This window comes from Pyxicephalus adspersus, chromosome 1, assembly GCF_032062135.1.
Source record: "Pyxicephalus adspersus chromosome 1, UCB_Pads_2.0, whole genome shotgun sequence".
Taxonomy (NCBI): domain Eukaryota; kingdom Metazoa; phylum Chordata; class Amphibia; order Anura; family Pyxicephalidae; genus Pyxicephalus; species Pyxicephalus adspersus.
The window spans coordinates 122,821,001-122,840,699 of NC_092858.1; the positions used below are offsets into that span (position 1 = coordinate 122,821,001).

The window sequence follows — 19,699 nt, forward strand, 5'->3', positions numbered from 1 at the left end:
TTAACGGTTAGAAAAAGTCAGAGGGGAAGGAGCTCAGCCAACGCAGAGGGTATTTGAACAGTGGAAGAGAGGGCTGAGATGTGTAAGGGAAACAGTTTATGGCAGTGGTCCCCAACCTATTGAACTTCACAGACCACTAAATTTAAGGACTCTGAATTGCGCATGCGCGGAGAGCCGTGTGTCCCTCAAAGGGGAAGAGCTTCCCCCAGAGTGACGTCATGATGCCAGAACCCTCCCACTATCCCTTTGGTCTGAGCCTGCGATGGGAGAGTGGGTGGGTTTGTCCAGAGATACAACCAGCCCACTGCCCTGAGCCTGCAATGCATACGAGAGACATGATCCTTGGCTCTGGCTGGTGCCACAGACCACAGGTTGGGGAGAAGAAGTTAAATGTTAAAAAGCACATGGCAAAAGAAAATAGCTTATGGTAAAAAAAAAAAGGACACTGCAAGATTTTTCTGTGTTGTCTGCAATATTTTGTAGTTGGTTTCAGGGTTTCTTAAAGTTATTTAGAATAAAGCCAAAACTTTTTTCTTTTGTTATTATGTTAAGATTTTTTTAAAACATTTTCTCCATTCATGGTTGATATATTTTTCTGTTGCTTGTTGGATTGCTCTGCATGCCCATTTTTATTGTTAAATGTTCATTATATACATGTTTTCTTTTTACAAAGCACTTCTTTCTTTGATAACCTACTGTGTGAATCTTCCTGCAGAATCCTAAACACAAGCAATTTGCTTTGTGACTGCCAGCTAAAATGGTTTCCTCAGTGGCTCATTGACAGTGGTTTCCAGCATTCAGTTATTGTGAATTGTGCTCATCCTGATTGGCTGTCCGGGCGTTCTTTGCTCAGCGTGGATTCAGGAGATTTTATCTGCGGTTAGTATTTTAGTTCAATGCTGCTATTGCACGATTTGGGGACTTTTCATTATTTTCCTCCTGCCAATGTAAGAAAGAACCTATTCAATTTATTTCTTCTTTACAAAGACATAAAAGTTCACGATTGTAAGCAGTTTGCAATGAATATAAATTCATATTAGATGCGGTACTTTAAACCAAGGTCTCAACAGCTGTAGATTTAAAAAAAAATTGTTTGGTATCTGGTATTAAAAAAAATATCATCTTCTGCAGAAAATCAATCAGAATTTTGTTTTATTTTTCTCAATTTAATACACCTTCAAAAAAAATAGTTTTACTATGTGCCCTAGGGGCCCAGAAAAGAACGAATTATCTTTTCAGATATTCAGTGACTTAAATCTCACACCACAATACATTGCTTCAATTGCCTGTGAAAAAATACATCTGGGCTACATTATGAGTAGATTGAATGCCGTGTTTAGGGGCCATGAGGTCATATCTTAATGGTTTATTAAACCCAGTTTGCAGGGTCCTATGCTAGGGTCCTACAGAACCTCTGGTGGCAGGATAGGATGATTACTCCCTAATAGATCATTTGTTTTTAATTTGTTACCATCCTAGACATTTCCTTCTAAAAATGGTAGACTGTCAGGCTAGTCCAATCATTTCAATAATTTCTGTTGTTTTGTGTAAAACCTTCCCAAATAAAAAAAAAAAAGACTAGTTACTGCGGCATTCTCTCCTTGGCAGGGTGCCTGGTCTTAAAACCACCCCCATTTCTGCATTCAACCTGTAGTTGATTGTCCTGTTAAAATGGGCTTGCTCCTTCCCCTAGCCCTTTTTCCTGCACAGGTTATGTGCAGCACAGTTATCACAGAACTGAGTTTAAAAAGACACTTGATGCACACAAGGTTTATTTATATGCTATGTATCAGAAATGACATTTAAATAAGTGTTTTGTCCCTGGAGTTGACATATTTATCTAAATGATTGTTTCAAACAAAGACTTGAAGTACTGGGTCAGACGCAGACAGGGAACATATATTAGAAAGAGGCAACTTGCTGTCTGCTTTTCTGTTTATTTTACCAAATTATATTTTTTTTATTTATGCCAGAAAAACATTCAGTTCTTCTCTGGGTAAAATGCATGATGCCTGAAAATTTTTACTTATATCACAGGATCTTTTGCAACCTTTCCTTTCTTTTTTGTTTACACATTCACTTTTTTCTAGAACTAATACCTTAAAAATTATAGTTTAGATGATTGAGCTTTGGAGCTTGCTACAACAGTCTTAGTCAATATAGTAAAATAGCCAGCAGGCAACAGCTTCCAGTGCTCGTAGGGTTGTGGATTCCATTAGTTAGGATCTATCATTACGACTTTCCTTTGTCTCCTAACCTTTGCTGCGACATCCTATTCAGAAAATCTTCTGTTACATTTATGCTTGGGGGTAAATCTAAAGTCTTGTTATCCAAAGCTAAATGATAGTCTACTTCTATATTTTACTGCCCTTCGATTCAAGTATTTCAGAGATACATAAATATCTTGTTTTGTGTATTTTTATAAATGTTTTTATTTTTTTTCCTCCAGATAACTTTCCTAAACCACAAATCAAAGTACATCCTGAGACTACCGTGGCATTAAGAGCAATGAATGTTACCTTCACATGTTCTGCTGGCAGTAGCAGTGATACTCCCATGTATACGGCATGGAGGAAAGATGGAGAAGTGCTGTATGATGCCAAAGTAGAAACCTTTGCCAGATATTACAAAAATGGAACAGAGCTCACAGAGTACACTACAGTTCTGCATCTTTTTAATGTGAATTTTACAGATGAAGGGAAATATCAGTGCGTCATCACTAACCATTTTGGTTCCAATTACTCCACTAAAGCTAAGCTTACAGTCAATGGTATGTGTCTTGATTTTTTTTGCCATCTGTTATCAGTAATATAAAGTATGTTAACAGTTTTGGTAAAGCATGTTTCTGAATTGAATTTATTAAATTAGTCTCCCAGTTCTGACCATGTTGTACATTAATTGTCCTAAGCAATTTGTTGCAAGTTCTTGTCCTAATGGGGTTTTAGCTACCTAGACAGAAGAAGGGTAATTTTGAATTCCAGTTTTTAGTAAAATGGCAAAAAATGGCATATTTGCTTATCATTTATTACAGAAATGCCTTCATTCCTGAAAACTCCAATGGATCTGACCATCCGCACTGGTGCCATGGCTCGTTTAGAATGTGCAGCAGAAGGACATCCACCCCCTCAAATTGCATGGCAAAAAGATGGAGGAACAGATTTTCCTGCAGCCCGAGAACGCCGAATGCATGTTATGCCTGAAGATGAAGTTCTATTCATTGTCAATGTTAAAATTGAAGACATGGGCCTTTACAGTTGTACAGCACAAAATGCTGCTGGAAGTATATCTACTAATGTCACACTGACTGTGTTAGGTAAGATTTTATATTAGAATCCTTTGTATCCTAGAACATTTAAATAATTGTTATATGTAACTATTGCAGAGCCGAGTAACACATTGGGTTAACTGCTCAGTACATTTTGTATGAAACTGATGATATTACATACATCACTACTCGATTAAGGTTCAGTGTGCAGCAAATATCTTGATAGCTTTCCTTTTGTCTCACTAAAAATATGTTGCTTTTATTATGTGCAATCTGTTTGCTTTTTTAAACCCTATAACTTATTCTGTTGCTTTTGTTTCAGAAACTCCATCATTCATAAGACCCTTAGAAGACAGAACAGTTGCTCGTGGGGAGACTGCTGTACTGCAATGTATAGCAGGAGGAAGCCCCGCTCCACGCTTGAATTGGACTAAAGATGATGGGCCCCTGGTGGTCACTGAGCGCCATTTCTTTGCTGCTGCAAATCAGCTGCTCATTATTGTGGATGCAGGACCTGAAGATGCAGGGAAATACACATGTAGTATGTCTAATACCCTTGGAACTGAGAGAGGTCACATCAACCTTTATGTTCTGTCATCGCCTAATTGCGACTCCTCTTCAAATGTCCTAGGCTACGAAGAAGATGGTTGGACAACTGTAGGCATTGTTATAATCGTTGTTGTCTGTTGTGTTGTGGGAACATCTTTGGTCTGGGTTATTGTCATATACCATATGCGGAGGAAGAATGAAGATTACAGCATAACTAGCACCGGTGAGTATTTAATTTTAAACAGATTTCTGCTAAAGTGGCTAGATACGTCTATAAACAGTCAGATTCCTTTCCAATTATGGTGAAATGAAAGGGTCTTGGGTACATTATTACATGTTGTATTTTCAGACTAGTTCCCGTCTTAAGCCGCATACAAATACTATATATTTGTGTTCCGGTATAAACTTTTGTGAATTCTAGCAACTCTACAGGTTTCTCCCAGCATCGCTCAGTGACCCATCTTGTCAATTCACTAAACAGCTGCTCCCTTTTCCTATGGGGACAAACATTGCCTTGCTCATCCCCCCCTCCCCTTAATTGAAGGAATGGCACTGTCTGTACAGTGTTTGCTCCTGCTTTCCCTGAAAACAGTCCTGAATAAATATTTCCATCAACAACAGTCTTTTATGTAGTGTAACTAGGGTATCATTGGTAAAATTTAACGTATGGAATAATTACCTTCAGACGATTTCCACTTTATTCTGTTATCCGTTTACTAGGTGAACAGTTTGTATGGTATTTAGCAACCCTTTGTAAAACATTATTTGCCTCTTCTCCCACCCCTTCCAATTTTCTAGGAGCAGAACAGGGTAATCACATTTTGACATAGAAATAAAGCTTTCTTTTTTTCACTTCTTTGATATGCTAAGTCAAATATGACACAACATACACAGTTCAGATTTCTGTACCTGGCAACTAGAGAACTATGGTTAGGAGAATGTGAGAAATATTCTTTTAAGAGCTCAGGGTATAGTTATGTATTTTACCTTTTAGGGCAAATCATTTAAATCATGCAAGATCATTTTGCTTTAATAAGTTTTTTATGTTGTGATGCATGATAATGATTGACATTTTGTTAAAATAAGTATTTTATCTCTTAAACTAATTTAGTTCTAGAAGGTTTATACAGAAAGCACTAGATGTTCTTTGATTGTACAGCTTACTACTTAGCAGACTCAAAAGCATTCCCAAATCTCTTTCCAAACATCTGATAAAGCAAAATGCTTTATATGTAGGATATTGCCATTTCATACGGGGTGCGTGGGAGTTATATTTCGAACACATTAAATTAATTGCCTTTTAAAAAGTGTGTTTATGGCAACTTTTTTATTCTCAATTTTACATGCCATTTGCTAAGTGGGTTTGTTATACAAAAGCTTGGTGTCCTAATTAAAAAAATGTATTGGTTGCAATTGTTCGTAAATTGTGACCGCTATACATACAACAGTAATCTGAAAGTCTGTAAATAAAAAGAATGTTGGGTTATTGCAGAAGAGATTCTTCTGAGGAAAGTCTTATATCCTATATAGTCTTACAGACGACTCCTAGATACGAACAGGGTTTTCTTGCTCCCTTGTGTGCAGGACAGAAGCTCGATAGGGGGGGGGGTTTGCATGACTTGCAGAAAAAAATCTTTTGCTAAACACAGCTGAGGTTGTGGGTGATCTTAGGGGGTGAGCTCTTTCTGCAGCCTCTTGTTACTCTTTAGTGACAAACTCTGCAGTTGTTTCTTTTTGCATATCAAAGCACAGCTTGCTTCAGAAGTTAATGAATGTCTAGGCTTCATAAAGATTTTTTTTTTTGCTTTGTGAATAACTCACAGTGAGGATTGTATACAGTAACTAACACCATTTTGCCTAATAATTTGTTGAGAAAAACATCTGTCCTAATTGCATTTAATTAAAATATGTACATGTTCCGACTTACATACAAATTCAACTTAGGAACAAACCTACAATCCCTATCTTGTATGTAACCCGGGGACTACCTGTATAGATATTTTTGAACCATTATTTAGAAAGTCATGGGTATTTTCACTACATCTGATTAATTTACAATAATGCTCGTGATTTGACAGATTTTCTTTTTTTCTTCACAGAGGACATGAATTTACCTGCTGACATTCCAAGCTACCTTTCTTCCCAGGGAACATTGTCAGAGCCACCAGAAGGATACAGTAATTCTGAAGCTGGCAGCCACCAGCAGCTTATGCCTACTGCCAGTGGCTGTGTTCACAAAGGAACCGATGGTATAGTAGTTTTATATGTTTTACTTTATTCAAATGAGAGATGTCTGTGTTCCAATCCAATATCATTCTGACTCAGTTGGCCATGTTGAATATATATTGCAATATATCCAACCCAAGTAACAATGTATTATTGCTTACATTTGCTAGAAAATATGTAAAGCTATAGTGTGCAGAGGGTTAATTCCAAATTTAACTGGCCAGAGGTGTGAACCATGTCCCCTGTACAAATCCCTGGCCTAGGGAAGTGGGTGGGCTGTTTCTCCCCCTTTGAATGACACCCGGCTCCCCGCGCAGTGATGCACAGTTAGGAGCCGGTAACTTTATTGGTCCACAGGACCGAAAAGGTTGTCGACCACTGATCTAAAGCACTAAAGGCCTCTTAAAACAAAGGACATATTCTCCAGAACGTTGTGTATCGCATTTGTTACATTATTGGTAAAAAATGTATTTAAACCATTCTGATTAGGGATTGTAATAAATTTGCTTTAAGAAATGTTGGTCAGTTTAAATGGTGGCAGATGTCATCAATCTGGTATGTAGACAAATATGGAGAAAAAGATACAAGGACAGAAGGATTGATGTATATGTTCTTGTATTTATTATAAAAGAAAACTTTCACTTTATCGTAAAGAATCACAATAGTTTTATGAAACATTCCATAAATCTACAATTGTGTTGACCTTCTGACTAAAATGTTAATTCAATATTCCCACAATTTTGTGCAGCTCCATTGTCTGTTATATTCGGGTTTTGTGGTTTTACAGTTTGCCTTGTACTGAAGACAATGAAAAAAATACAAGAAGGATAGAGACTTTTAATACAGGGCAGAAACCTTAATAGATTTCCTGTCTTGAAACTGAAATCCATGAAAAATGTAAAAATACCCATGCAGTGGGGCTTTCCCTGCAATGCAAAGGTTTTCTTGTAGGTTACCAATAAAGAACTCTTTTTCGTTCCTTACCCCTTTCTCCCACAGGCTTCCTTTTCTCCATATGGTCCCCCAATGTTGTCTACGTGGCACTCTGTCACTCAAAGGCACTTTTGCGTCTTAATGTATGCCGAGTTGTATGCCACACACTGAAGTGCCGGATGTGCATACATGTTTCCCTCTCATCTATGTGTGTCTCTGTATGCATGTTTACCATAAGCTTTAAAGCAGAAGTAAACCCAAAACAATAAAATCTCACTTACCTTCAATCTGGCAGATCAGTCTGTCCGTCGGAAGGTTTCTTCCATCGGGTCTTGCGTCATCCCAGTATCTGTCTTCGTCACGGCGCAGAGGCCGTTGTCTACCCTTTCATGTTAAGTGAAAAATCTGAGATTTAGGATTTAATTGTGTATTTATTTTCATATTTAGTAATATTATTACTTTTTTTTTTCCCTATCCAAGGGTTATATATAGATACTGGTAGTGAGGCAGATGCAGAAATCCTGAACACTCCATTTGCAGCAAATATACAAAGTGTCAGAATTCCACAGTTATATGGCGCTCGTGGAGCAAGTCACCCTGGGGAGATGCGCGACAGTCATCTTGTACCAGGTGAGATGTTCACATATAGTTAATGAGCAGATTTGCTGTTTTAATTTTTGTGGATAGTGGTTTTGTTTTTTTAACTTGGTTTACGTATAAAAAAAAACTGACGTTGTACACTTCACGTTGTAAACATTTACAGTTTTTATCCAGTGCAGTTGTAAGTTTTACCTTATTTTCCCGACACCGGGCGTAAATATTATGTTGCTTATATGTGTGTCATATGTTTGTAGGTGCTGGACAACATATGATCTGCTCGGATTGTTATGACAACGCTAATATCTACTCACGAACTAGAGAATATTGTCCATATACATACATGACAGAAGAAGATCAAATGGACCAAACCTTGTCTAGCTTTCTGACGCACATCCCAAAGGAGACTTTGGTGTCACATTCTCATGAGTTGGGCGCATCTGTTGCTGAGAGGGATATGTCTGCATTCCACAACAACTTTGACAGAAAAAGTGTAAAACCCAGCTGTGGTAAGCAATCTGTGTCATACTTTTCTTCTGTGATCGTCAGTCTTTTTGTTTAGAAGACATTTTTTGGAAGACTGGATTATTTGTAGTATCCGGCTTTTTTAAACTGAGCGTTAAAATGACAGTCGCAGCTGTGTATCCTTATTTGTTTTTCCTCTGAACAGACATAATATTCACAAACTACAGACTTACTAAACTGCAGTGTTCTGTACAACTAAACATTTACAGCAAATCCTAGGGGCATATCACTTTGTATTTCTTTTCTTTTTTGTAATCTCTAGTATAAGATTTTTTTTAATCCATTTTTACAAAACTTCAAATATTTGTATATGTTGTTCATTAAATGCCAAGAAAAAGTACCAAATCTTAATGTGCAACCATATAATATATCTGCGTGTATTCACACATCCATATTAAATAGTTTTTAAGACTTATTCTCCATCTATCTATAAACATTAGTAATAGTAACCTGAAAAATACCTATACATTATCTGACCTAAAGCCATAATGTTTTATTTTGTAGAACACTAGTAAAATGATGTCCTATTCTCTTTTTGCCCTTACAGATTCCTGTTCTTGTCCAAACTGGTCTATAAAGAAAGATGGCAACATTCCTCTCCCACACACCAATTTAGGCCATCATTTGGTTGTTGGTCATGACAAATCCTTAATTAGAAATGAAGGACCATCTTCAGCCAAGGCAGAAGAGCATCCCCTGCCAAGACCTTGTTTGAGATCATATGACCAAGACTGTGACCTAAGCAGGACTCCATTTATTGGCGATTACAAGGAAACAACCTAGATATACCAAATTAATCTGCAAGTCAGCTGACTTTGTGTGGACTACCTCAGAATTTACTCCATGGCCAAAAAGTGCTATAATAGGCTTGTTTACAAATGTTGCGTGGACCAATGCAAAAATGCCACTGCATTGAAGTGCAGAGAGGTGAACACTATGTAGCTTGGATTGGTCAAAACAAGAGCACTTGTCGCTTCTACAGTTATTTGCTTCAAAGTTCAAGAGTCAGTTGTGACATGGCTGGGACCATCATCACTTATTGTTAAGTGATCTCTTGAATAACAGTCGCAGGACAGTTGTAACAGGTTTGAATGTTCCTGTCATAAGTTCACAGCGAAGTGGATTTATTCATTACTATGTGTGCAATGTTGGCGTGTGCATGTGAACACACTCCAAAACATGTACCTTCACATCTGGTACTGGACGTTTCATGCACGTGGTACTAGTCTGAAATTCATACAAGTACTGTGATAATCTGTAATGCTTTTGAAGGTTGCTGCAGTTAACATGAAAGCAGTAGCTATGATTTGATGTTATTTATACCAGCTATATTACGATAACAGAAACCTAGAATTACATAAGAAAACATTCCATGGAAAGGCAACATGTGTAATATTGCTTTTTTAGCTTTCAAGAGCTTTAGTGTATGTGAAATAAAATGTTGGCATTATTATAAAATTGCTGCTCCGGTAGCTGCTTAAAAGTGCTGTAACCTATGTAAATATTTTTTTTTAATTTCCTATGTTGTACTGGAAAGATAAAGAGTCCGGATTCCATAAGTTACAGTATTTTTTTGCATCTGCTCGATGCCCTGGGGATGGAAAAAAAAAACAACCTATACTTTATTAATCTGATGCTGAATTAAGGTAGGGTTTTATTCCTCACAGCTAGGTGTATTATGTTCCATAAATGACTTCAGCACATCACTCCTAAAGATAAAGTGGAGTTCAAGGTAAAATGCTGTTTGATTATATATAGTTATATAGTCTTATAGCTGCTGAGGTGAACCCCATTGCTCCCCCTGAAATTGCAGTTATGATATTCATTTGATTGGTGATCATTGATCAAAAAAAGGCTTCTATTTCCTAGTCGCTTCTTCTTTAACATGCCAATTAAAGAAGCAGCAGTACCATTCACATGGTCGTCCTTCTGTCCCCCCTCCTAAGTGCACACACATAGATATACTGTATATTACAGCTTTTAAACTGATAAGATGTACTGTATGGATTCCAATAACTTTTTTTTAATATTTGCCTACATTTTAGCTTTAGGAAATAAAGCGTACATTTCCCCTCTTACCATACCATCATTAATTCTAGGAAAGAGTCCTTTTTACAGAAAAGTTCCTGTAGTAGTTAAACTGACTTAATTTCATTTGGATCAGCCTCCTATTGTTTCATTTTTAGAAAGCAGGAAATAAGCTTCTAATTGCTGAGTAAACCATCCAGATTCTATAATAGATTAGTAAGCAACAAAATGCTTTTTATGACGTGAAGCCCCTTAACAGGATATGGCCTCACCATTGCTGCTACATAACTAATGTACTATACATTTGAGGAAGGTGTGTTTTTACACAGGTTACTTTACTTGGACGTAAAGTATAAGTGTATTTTGCTTTAAGTTGGGGGTTGATTTTAGAAAATATGTTCAGTTGTCAGGAAACTCCTTTCAGAGGTGGTAACTTTTTTTATTTTTTTTTTTTATTTAATACCTATTTCTCATTGGAAACATTTACCCATTTGCATGGATAATTTGGCTAGCCTCACTATGCCATTGCTATAAATACTGCTGATCTAAAACGAATGAATATCCTGATGTGGCCTTATTGACACTTTGTGAGTTACACCCTTCTGTGGTACATTGCATTGTTTTAAAAACTGAACTGCAATATGCAGTTGTCTACGAGGATCAGCCAAAATATTAAAAACAGGTGAAGTGAATAATTTTATTATATTGTTGCAATGGAACGTGTCAAATTGGTGGGATATATTAGTTAGCAAGTTAACAGTCCATTCTTGAAAGGTAATGTGGTGGAAGCAGGAAAAATGGGCAAGTGTAAGTATCTCAAAAACATGTGACAAAGGCAAAACTTTATTGTGTTTATAGGTAACTCGGTCAGAACATGTACAAAAGAGTAGATCATGTTAGGTGGTCCTGGTATTCAGTGATTTGTTGTAAGACTCTGTGATGAGCATGGGCTCAAGAAGGCGAAATGTCTGGTCCAAGCTCTCGGAACTTCTGCAGCAATCATTGCTGAAAAACCTATTGCTGGCTATGAAATTGAGGTGTCAGAACAAATGCTACACATACCCCAGGGCATCTTCAGTGGTCTTGTGGAGGCAACACTTTGAGTGCTCAGAGCTTTTTCAGTGGCATTAATGGGGGTGCATAATATTAAGTAGGCTGTTAAAATATTTTGGCTGATCAATGTATCTTTTTATCTCTTGCCTATCCTGAATTCTATTTTTCCCCTTTCTATACACTGATTTCAGAGGGAGTTTTGTGGAGACGCCTGTAATAGTGACTGAAATTTTGCAAATATCAAACCTATGTAAGCGAATACACCGTGCTGTGACTAATGTAACACTATGAGGCAGTAAACATTGTTTTTTTACAGTCCATATCATACTGCACAGCTAAAGACCTAATCTGAGCTACCCTTCATATGCTTTCATGGGCATTACTACTCAACTTCCATCATAGAGCAAATATACAGCAAGTCCGTTTTATTTACTAAAAAAAGGCTCCATTTACACATTGGGAGCAAAACTGAACATACTATACACTGTCAGCTACATGAGTTTGCCAATGGAGCAGGGAAACCTTACTCATTCAGATGAAACTAGCTTTATGAATGTTTGTGCAGTACATAGCACACCGCACCAGTGATTAACAGCCTGTGTAGTGCAGAAGGCAACTCTAAAATGTTCAGAGGGTCTTGTAGAAGGCTGACCGAATTCATTTGTCCGACTCTTTTGTATATTTCCTACAAATAGAATATTTAGATTATTAGTACCTTGTTTTTTTGAACCTTTGCCTTCGGCTGAACATTAGCACTTTCTTTTACCATTATTCCGTATTACTTTTAAACATTTTTTCATAAAATTGTAATTATTGAACAGAAATAAATGTGGTCAATGTGACAGGAGATATATAACAAAGTGATTATGTTAACATTGATCTCAAAAGCAGTTTTTAATATAGCTAAGTGACAATCTAGAAAATTATGCAAAGGTGAATTATGCAAACAGCAACATATACCCAAAAGTTATAAAAATGTAGTCCAATACAATGCCAATAAATCCAAAATATAGTCTATATAGTACACTATTACATTTATAGTACATGTATACACTACTTGAGCCTTTGGAATACCTGCTCATCCCTCCAATGTTTCTGAAGGTATAGACCAAAAGTGTTCACATTCTTAACTGGTGTGTATATGTGTGAATATATATATATATATATATATATATATATATATATACACAGTTTGACATTGGAAAATTTGGCTACCAAAAATCCGTTAATCCATTTACTTCAGTTTCCCGGCATTAATTTCAAATCGCGTATTTAACACAGGGACTGTAGTACACTGTTTGGCCACTAATGATTTGGCGCTGTTCTGCAGAAACAGCTGTTAGGTGTGCTTGCTAAACTAAATACATGCTGAGACATCCCTGCTCCCTGAAACCAGGCCAGATGCCTGTGGGTGCTGCCAGAGTAAGGCTGGCCTGAGTGTGGAGGTAAGTATATATAAAAAAAAAAAAAAAAACGGGATTCTCTTAAATACGGCAATCCTCAAGTCCCGAGGTTGCCGGATATTTGATAGTCAACCTGTAAATATATAAAATCCTTTCTCTGGTACTCGTTCTAGTGATCCGAGTTCCAAGGTTGGTTTACTGTATGTAACCTGTTCCAAAACCTCTATATTTTTTCGCCGCACTTTATTATACAAAATGACACTCCTCTTAATGTTTTGTTGCAAAAATCTATTTTCTATAACAGCGAAAGGTATAATTCTAGTACTGCAAACTTAAGCAGTCAGTCTTTGAATGAAGATACAGAACTCCTCAAGCACATAGCAGGAGTTAATATGGACAATCAGATGTATGATCTTTCTTTGTTTTTAGGAATCCTAGGAGCCCACTTACATCTTGGCGTATTGATCCATTCTGTTAATGCACATGCATCTATTTTCCTTTTTTTTTTCCCACGCTTTAAGCGTTTCAATTCATACACAGCTACAGTTAATGTTTTTATTGAGCTTTTACTACCATAAGTTTGTTGTTTCATGCAGTGCGGTAGATGAAGGCTGTAGACTGCTATGGAAGCTTAGGGGCAGGGATTGGCAGCTTTTGAACTGCTAAGGGCATGGCACAATTCTGCCAGCTTACCTCAAAGCTGCATTTGTATAGAGGTGAATGGATTCAGTTGATTTCTGGTATTGGCGAGTTTAGTTTGTAATTTTATCTTAGAAATATGTCACAATGCTGCTGTTTTAATCACTATCCACTAAAGGAAATGCCCATTTTTTAAGTATCTGATTATTATTACAGTCCTTTTTATTTTTTTAATGTGAATATTTTACATTAACCACTAGGCTGCTAGCAGGTTGTAGGCTCTGAGCTAAACACTTTCCAGAAACTTTTATCCTTGTAATGTGGCCCCAGGTCTAATGGGCTTTTTTCAAGTATCTGCTCATGTGATTGGGTTATCCAGGGACCTTAAGCTCCCAGCATGCTCTGTTTCATTTTTTTTTTTCTTACAAAATGTGCAACCAAAATTACATTGCTCTTTTCTTAAGCTTGCTATTCTATTAATTGCATTACAAGGTTTTAAAGGATAATTAGTTTTAAGCCAGTGACAGACAAGTTGTAAGAAACAAATAAGCTAGTAGCTCTTCTCACATAAATGTCAGGAGCTTCTCAATCTATATATTGTATACACAACTTAGACTACGTACACACGTTAGACTTTTGTCGTTGTCCCCCTTCACTTGCATTACAGTTGTTCGTGGATCCGCCAGGATGGATACATGAACGACATCGGTCAGCTTCTGTATACACGCCAGATTCTCGTCCAATACTATCCCTAAAACATCATCTGACCTGTGTATGTAGCCATACACTCTTAAAGTGCAGATCCCAAAGTCTGTGATTTCAGTCCTCATTTGCAAACACATCTTTTGACACTACATATGTTAAGGCAGCCATTCTGAAAGCTGATCCAATTTCATGTGATTTTGTTTCCATGTTACAGCAGCTATTTGCTGATCTAGATACTGTGATTCTTATTCCATTCATTGCAGACTGTTATGTCTGGATTTAGTTATTAGTCTCTAGTAAATCCGATACTATTGGCTTCTCAAAAAAAAAAAAAAACTGCCTAGGTCATATGAACTCTTAATATTGCGAACATTTGTCAGCTAATGTAAAGTGCAAGCAATACAACTCCTGTATATGTTTATTCTAGACTCTGTGGCATGCAAACCTTTATTTCTCCCATAGTTTATATACTACGTCTGTAAACTTTCATAGCAAATGTTTTTATGCACTAATTCTGATCCATGTTTTCCAAATGTGGCAGCCAAAGATGATAGCTTCTTGTTATATATGTAAATATACCTGCAATTATAAAATATTTTTGTACACATTGCACATACTTGTTTGTCAGATCATTGTAAATGTGTTCTGTTTTTGTTTTCATTTATTTTATGCAAAATGTTAGATTATTCTATGTTATTCAGACAGTCTGTTATCCCACTTTACAACGTTTGAAATGTTTTTTTTTTTATTAACATCCTCAATGCAGATGTGTGTGGGTCAACTCTTTTTAGATGTAAAGCTATTTTGATGTTATTGCCTCGGCGCTAAGCTTTGAAATAGCTCTTTAATGGTTAATCTTCCATGAAATGAAACCACATAAATTGTTTAGAGATGGCAAAGGACAAAAGGGTTTTATAGTCTCGGCAGAATATTAGGAATGATGATGAATAGCTGAGATAAGTGTAGTCACTTGCCCTGCTGCCTTTTATATTGCACCTGTTTTGGATGCGGCGGTGAGGGCGTCACATGCTGCTACAATGAATTTATATGGCTTCTGGCAGAAGTGGAACTGTTTTATAACTAGCCCAGTGGGTTGCTTGATCTCTGCAAATGTAAGCTATGACCTTCAAAAAAAAAAATGAAAAGTTTTCTAGGCATCCGCCATAAAACACAAGAGCCGCTTAAGTGATAAAAACTTAATATGTGCTACACTTGCAAATCGTTTTAATATATGTGATTGTAATTTGTACCAAAAAACCTAGTATATCGTAAAAAAGATGACAGCACTGCAGCTTATGGGTGATGCAGATATGGGTAACTTGTCTTTGTACACTCCATGTAACAGATATTGTCTACTTATTATATCTGTACACTTCATTTCACACGCTTTGTGTAGCTGTTTATAATATCATTATCTTGTCAGAAAAGAGGGATACTCAGCCTTTGAAAGATTCTGCATGGTGCATTATGTACCTACGTGACTTTTTTTTCTTTTGCTATGTTGGTTCAGTTGGGTTCAAAAATCATAGTAACAAAGTTGAGCTTAGGAGGGACTTACAAAAGGTTTGATCAATCATGCCAGCCTAGTAATAAGGGGAACATACTTTTAGGTGTAGTTATTACCCAAACTGATTTTTAGATATTCAGCATTTGAAAGAACAATGTGTACTAGAAGCATTTACAAAGTTTTCCCAAAGCTTTGTTGTAACCTTTAGAGCAAACATCAATTCTAGTAAGGGAATGCTAAATATAGATTTTAATAGAAGTGGGGTTACACTGCTACCAGACATTTAATCTGGCTAAAGTAGTACTGCAGATTACGAAGAGCTGCTAGGCTTGAATAAAGTGAAAGTTAGTTCTCTTACTAAAATCGATTGATTTTGGAACTGAATAATGTTTCAGCAAAGCTTTTTTTATGTAGGGTGGAGACTTAACAAATTCCGTGTTGGATTGTATATGCACACAAGCTCTCAATAAAACAGCAAGCTAAAGCTTTTGGGCTACAGAAGGCCTGTAAGGGATTACTTGTGTTTTAGTGCTGGAGCCATCAGTTCCGTTTAAGTTACTTTTGCACCATGGTGACATTCTTCTTGTTTTGCTTATGTCAAAATGCAGTTGGCCCTTTTTAAAAGTAATCTTCACTTTCATGATCACCCAACCAAATAGACCAGTGCTTTTTAACCAGAGTTTCCTCAAAATACGGTGGACGATCCTTTGGCAATGAGCAATAATTCTTTTCAGGTCAGTTACCTCTGACACCTGGGATCTTTTTGGGTGATATTCTTTTCACTAGACAATAATGTTGGAGGTGTCATTTAATGACCACCACACTAATGTACTGTGAGCTGTGAATGCAGTAATTTATGGTGGGTTCCCTAGGACCTGAAAATATTTAAAGAGTTCCCAAATGTTTTTAAAAAAAAAAAAAAAGTTGAGAGGCAGAAATAGGTTGAGGGTGCAGGTTTGGGATTACAGGGCTAAAAGGACAGTTAGAACAGCTCTGGACACTCCTGGTACTTAAGAATATGACAACTGGGTTGGGAATACCTCATGATGCATTCTATTGGCAGAGGGTAGGGTATTTCCTAAATAGATAACTGACACATCAAGGTGGTGGTATTAATATTTTAGGCCAATGCCCACATATTAGAGGATTTTGTTTTTACTGTTGAATAGTTCAACTATAAAGATATAAAGACCAGTTACAGATCTCGGCTTTCTTTAGAACAATATTGTACATATTCTTCCTTATGTTGATCCATAATCATGTCCGTGAATCTTCTGACAAAGGCTGAGTTCCCCATGAAATTTACAATTCCATGTCTAGTGGGAGCTAGATGTTGATATTTTTCTGCCATTGCTCTGTAAGCATGCAGCACAAGTCATGAATCAGTGCATGCCATTTTTACCAGTGATGGGGTTAACAGCAGATAACTATATTCTTGTACTTGTAGCTCAATTGTTCCTGGTACTGTTATGTATTCACACAATATAATCTGTTCAAAAACATCTTGTGTGCGTCTGTTTTTCTTTGTATAAATTAACAATTCATTCTGCGACCTTTGGGTGGTGGTAGCAGATTCTCTTTTAATGCCAGATGCTTTCGGTGTACAAGTACATGGGGATGCAATAGCACATAAATTTTACATTGCACTTGGCGGAAGAAACTCATTATCTTGTGAAAATCTCAGCAAGAACTTCACTGTTGGATGTGTGGCCCTTTTTTTCTGGCAAGGATGCTTAAGTTTTCATGCTGTCCTATGACCTAACAAAGCCTGGTGTTTCAATTCTGTAAATTTGTCATAATAAAGTAGTATGAAGTCCTTTCTATATAACATTGTCTTATTTATAATTACCATATTTGTCCAGCAGCACTTTGTGTTCTCTAAACCTTGGCCTTCTGCGGCTCTTCCTGTTGGGAAGCAGACATTAAAAATCTGAACAAAAATCACCTGATTACAGTGTTTGTGACTACATGTCTCATTATTTATTACATTGCCTTGGGATCTGCTGGCAATCACTTGTGGGGTGAGTGGTTCTAGTTGCCTGTGTTCAGGGATGCCTGTATGAATACATGGTGTAGTAGGCAGCATCTTTACAATGGGTTTAGGTTCCTAGCTGAAACAACCACGAAAAAGACCCTTCAAGGTAATATAGCCACTTTCAAACAATAGGAGGTAAAAGCGCTTCTTTAAGAAGTTCTAATGAAAAAAACTGCAAGCTGGAGAAGATAGTAAATGCTGAAGTTAGAGCTACCGGGTTGATTAATACTCCGTTGCTCCTGAGATTTAACCACCTACTGACACTTATCCAAATAGTCTTGAGCTACACAGAAACTTTTTTAGATCGATCATTTCAGTAGTCACTAACAATGCATTGCTAGCTAACAAAAAAAGTTGCTAAACAAATGAAAGGCATGGCTCTCTATGATGGTAGCTACACTAGTAGCACATTGCAATCAGTGTTACATTGTGAGAATAATAGCTTCTCTTTGCTACTTGTGAAGCTTGCTCTCATCCGTTTGGCAATCATTTTCTATGCTTAGTGAATATCACTTGCAACTTTAGTATTGGGTTTGAGACAGAAAAAGTCTGCTCAGTTTTAGCCTATTTAGGTGACTGCCGACAAGTGGTTAATTCTTAGTATCTCCAGCAAGAGATTAAAATCAGTCATGTAGTCCCTCTGTCAGTGGAAGGGGTATTTGTATTCCTAAAGGCTTAAAACAGAATCACTGAGTATATTTGAAGATTTGCACAGCATGAGATTGTTTCAGACAAATGCTCTGCATTTACAGTTTTGTCTGATTAAAAAAAATTAAAACTAGACTTCTATGGAAAGTGAAAATAAGTGTTTGATTCAGTGCATTTCAAATGGTCATCAGCACCTGTAAAAACAGTTCAAAGTATGTTTTCCAACAGAAGATGAAGCAGAGATCAACACAAAATACAATAAAGCCCTAAGAGACAGGTTTGTGGCAGGAAAGAAGGGAAAAAAACTAGTGGCACGTGTCATGTAGAGCCTGGCACTGCCAAGAAATGACCTTGATGCCCAGAGACCATGTAACTCTGCAAGAGTCCCATTGGAGCAGAAAAAGTTGGCAGCAAAGATGACTACTTAAGGAGATGTACCAGTGAAAGGATTCTGGAACTGTTCTTGCTGCAGGGAGTGGGGAAAAAAGCAAGTATGCTGTTTAGGGCAAAAGCTCATCAAAAAGTTTAGTTCTGCTTAAAAAAGTTTGATTACAAACGATCTGAACCCTGATAATTTCATTTACATATCTTTTGCCTTTTGTTTTGTGTGCTTGAGGCTATGGTAAACAGAAAATATATCACCTCCTGTATAGCACTGTACCCTTAACTTTGAAAAGGGGAGGATCTGAGAAGAAAATAGTAACATAATGTTTTATTCTCTTCAATAATGCAATGCCTGTAGTTAATAATCTTACACTGCCCCACTTATATACTATGATAGCGAGTTTACATATCCTTAAGATGAAAGAGCAATGAGACGTTGTTATTGTTTATAGCATCCAAATCTTGACTTCCGCTTTGATTCACTTGAATTTTCAGGTTGGCAGTGCGCTGCCTGACCTCTCTGCCCTTTCTCTCTGGATGGTTGTGTGCTGATCCAAGCAGAAGTCTGTTGGGGGGCCCTTCATAGCATGTGCTCTATTTGGTCCAGGATGTCTAGTTGCACGGTCAGAGAGGGATAACAAGATAGTCTATCCTTTAAATATGGACATCCATCCACATTCATCATTCCACTGTCTCAATTCTGAAGTTCCAGAAGCACACTTTAGAGCTTCATTAACGATTTTGATATGTTGCTTTTAGTAAGTATGTGAGTGAACCATAGCATAGTGTCAGGAAAGTCCCCAGACTTCAAAGGACATCTTGAGGGATTTAAAAAGCTCTCTCTACCTGCTTATAATATGTTGGTAGGGCCTGCTATCCACATCCATGTACACCTTAAGGTTATCAAGTTTTTATAAATCGGCCTCAAACCTCTATTTAGTAGTTTTTACTAGCTACCTACCTACTACTAACTACCAATAGCTGAAGAGGTATTGTAGCTTGCTGCAGAGATTCAGACTAGGAAGGACTAGTTGACCTGTGTCCACCAATGAAAACCCCTGCAATGAGCTTCTGAACTGGACCATGATGCCACCATGACCATTGCCTGGCCTGATGCATTATGTTTCTTTTTAATCATGTGAATGGCTGGGCACCTAATATTGTGTAGGTCCCCTTGAGTTGCCAGAAGCCCTGACCTGTCA

General features: G+C 37.2%; 1 protein-coding gene across 1 annotated transcript in view; it reads left to right on the forward strand.

Annotated features, from left to right (window-relative positions):
* The window catches only part of LRIG2 (leucine rich repeats and immunoglobulin like domains 2), a 41,497-nt gene extending 24,239 nt beyond the window's left edge, over positions 1-17,258 (forward strand). The window contains exons 12-19 of the mRNA XM_072425864.1: positions 716-879; positions 2,450-2,770; positions 3,032-3,313; positions 3,588-4,037; positions 5,914-6,063; positions 7,454-7,603; positions 7,828-8,079; positions 8,643-17,258. Coding sequence (XP_072281965.1) covers positions 716-879; positions 2,450-2,770; positions 3,032-3,313; positions 3,588-4,037; positions 5,914-6,063; positions 7,454-7,603; positions 7,828-8,079; positions 8,643-8,878 — 2,005 coding nt within the window. The 3' untranslated portion in view covers positions 8,879-17,258. The remainder of the gene's footprint in view (positions 1-715; positions 880-2,449; positions 2,771-3,031; positions 3,314-3,587; positions 4,038-5,913; positions 6,064-7,453; positions 7,604-7,827; positions 8,080-8,642) is intronic.
* The last annotated feature ends 2,441 nt before the right edge of the window (positions 17,259-19,699 follow it).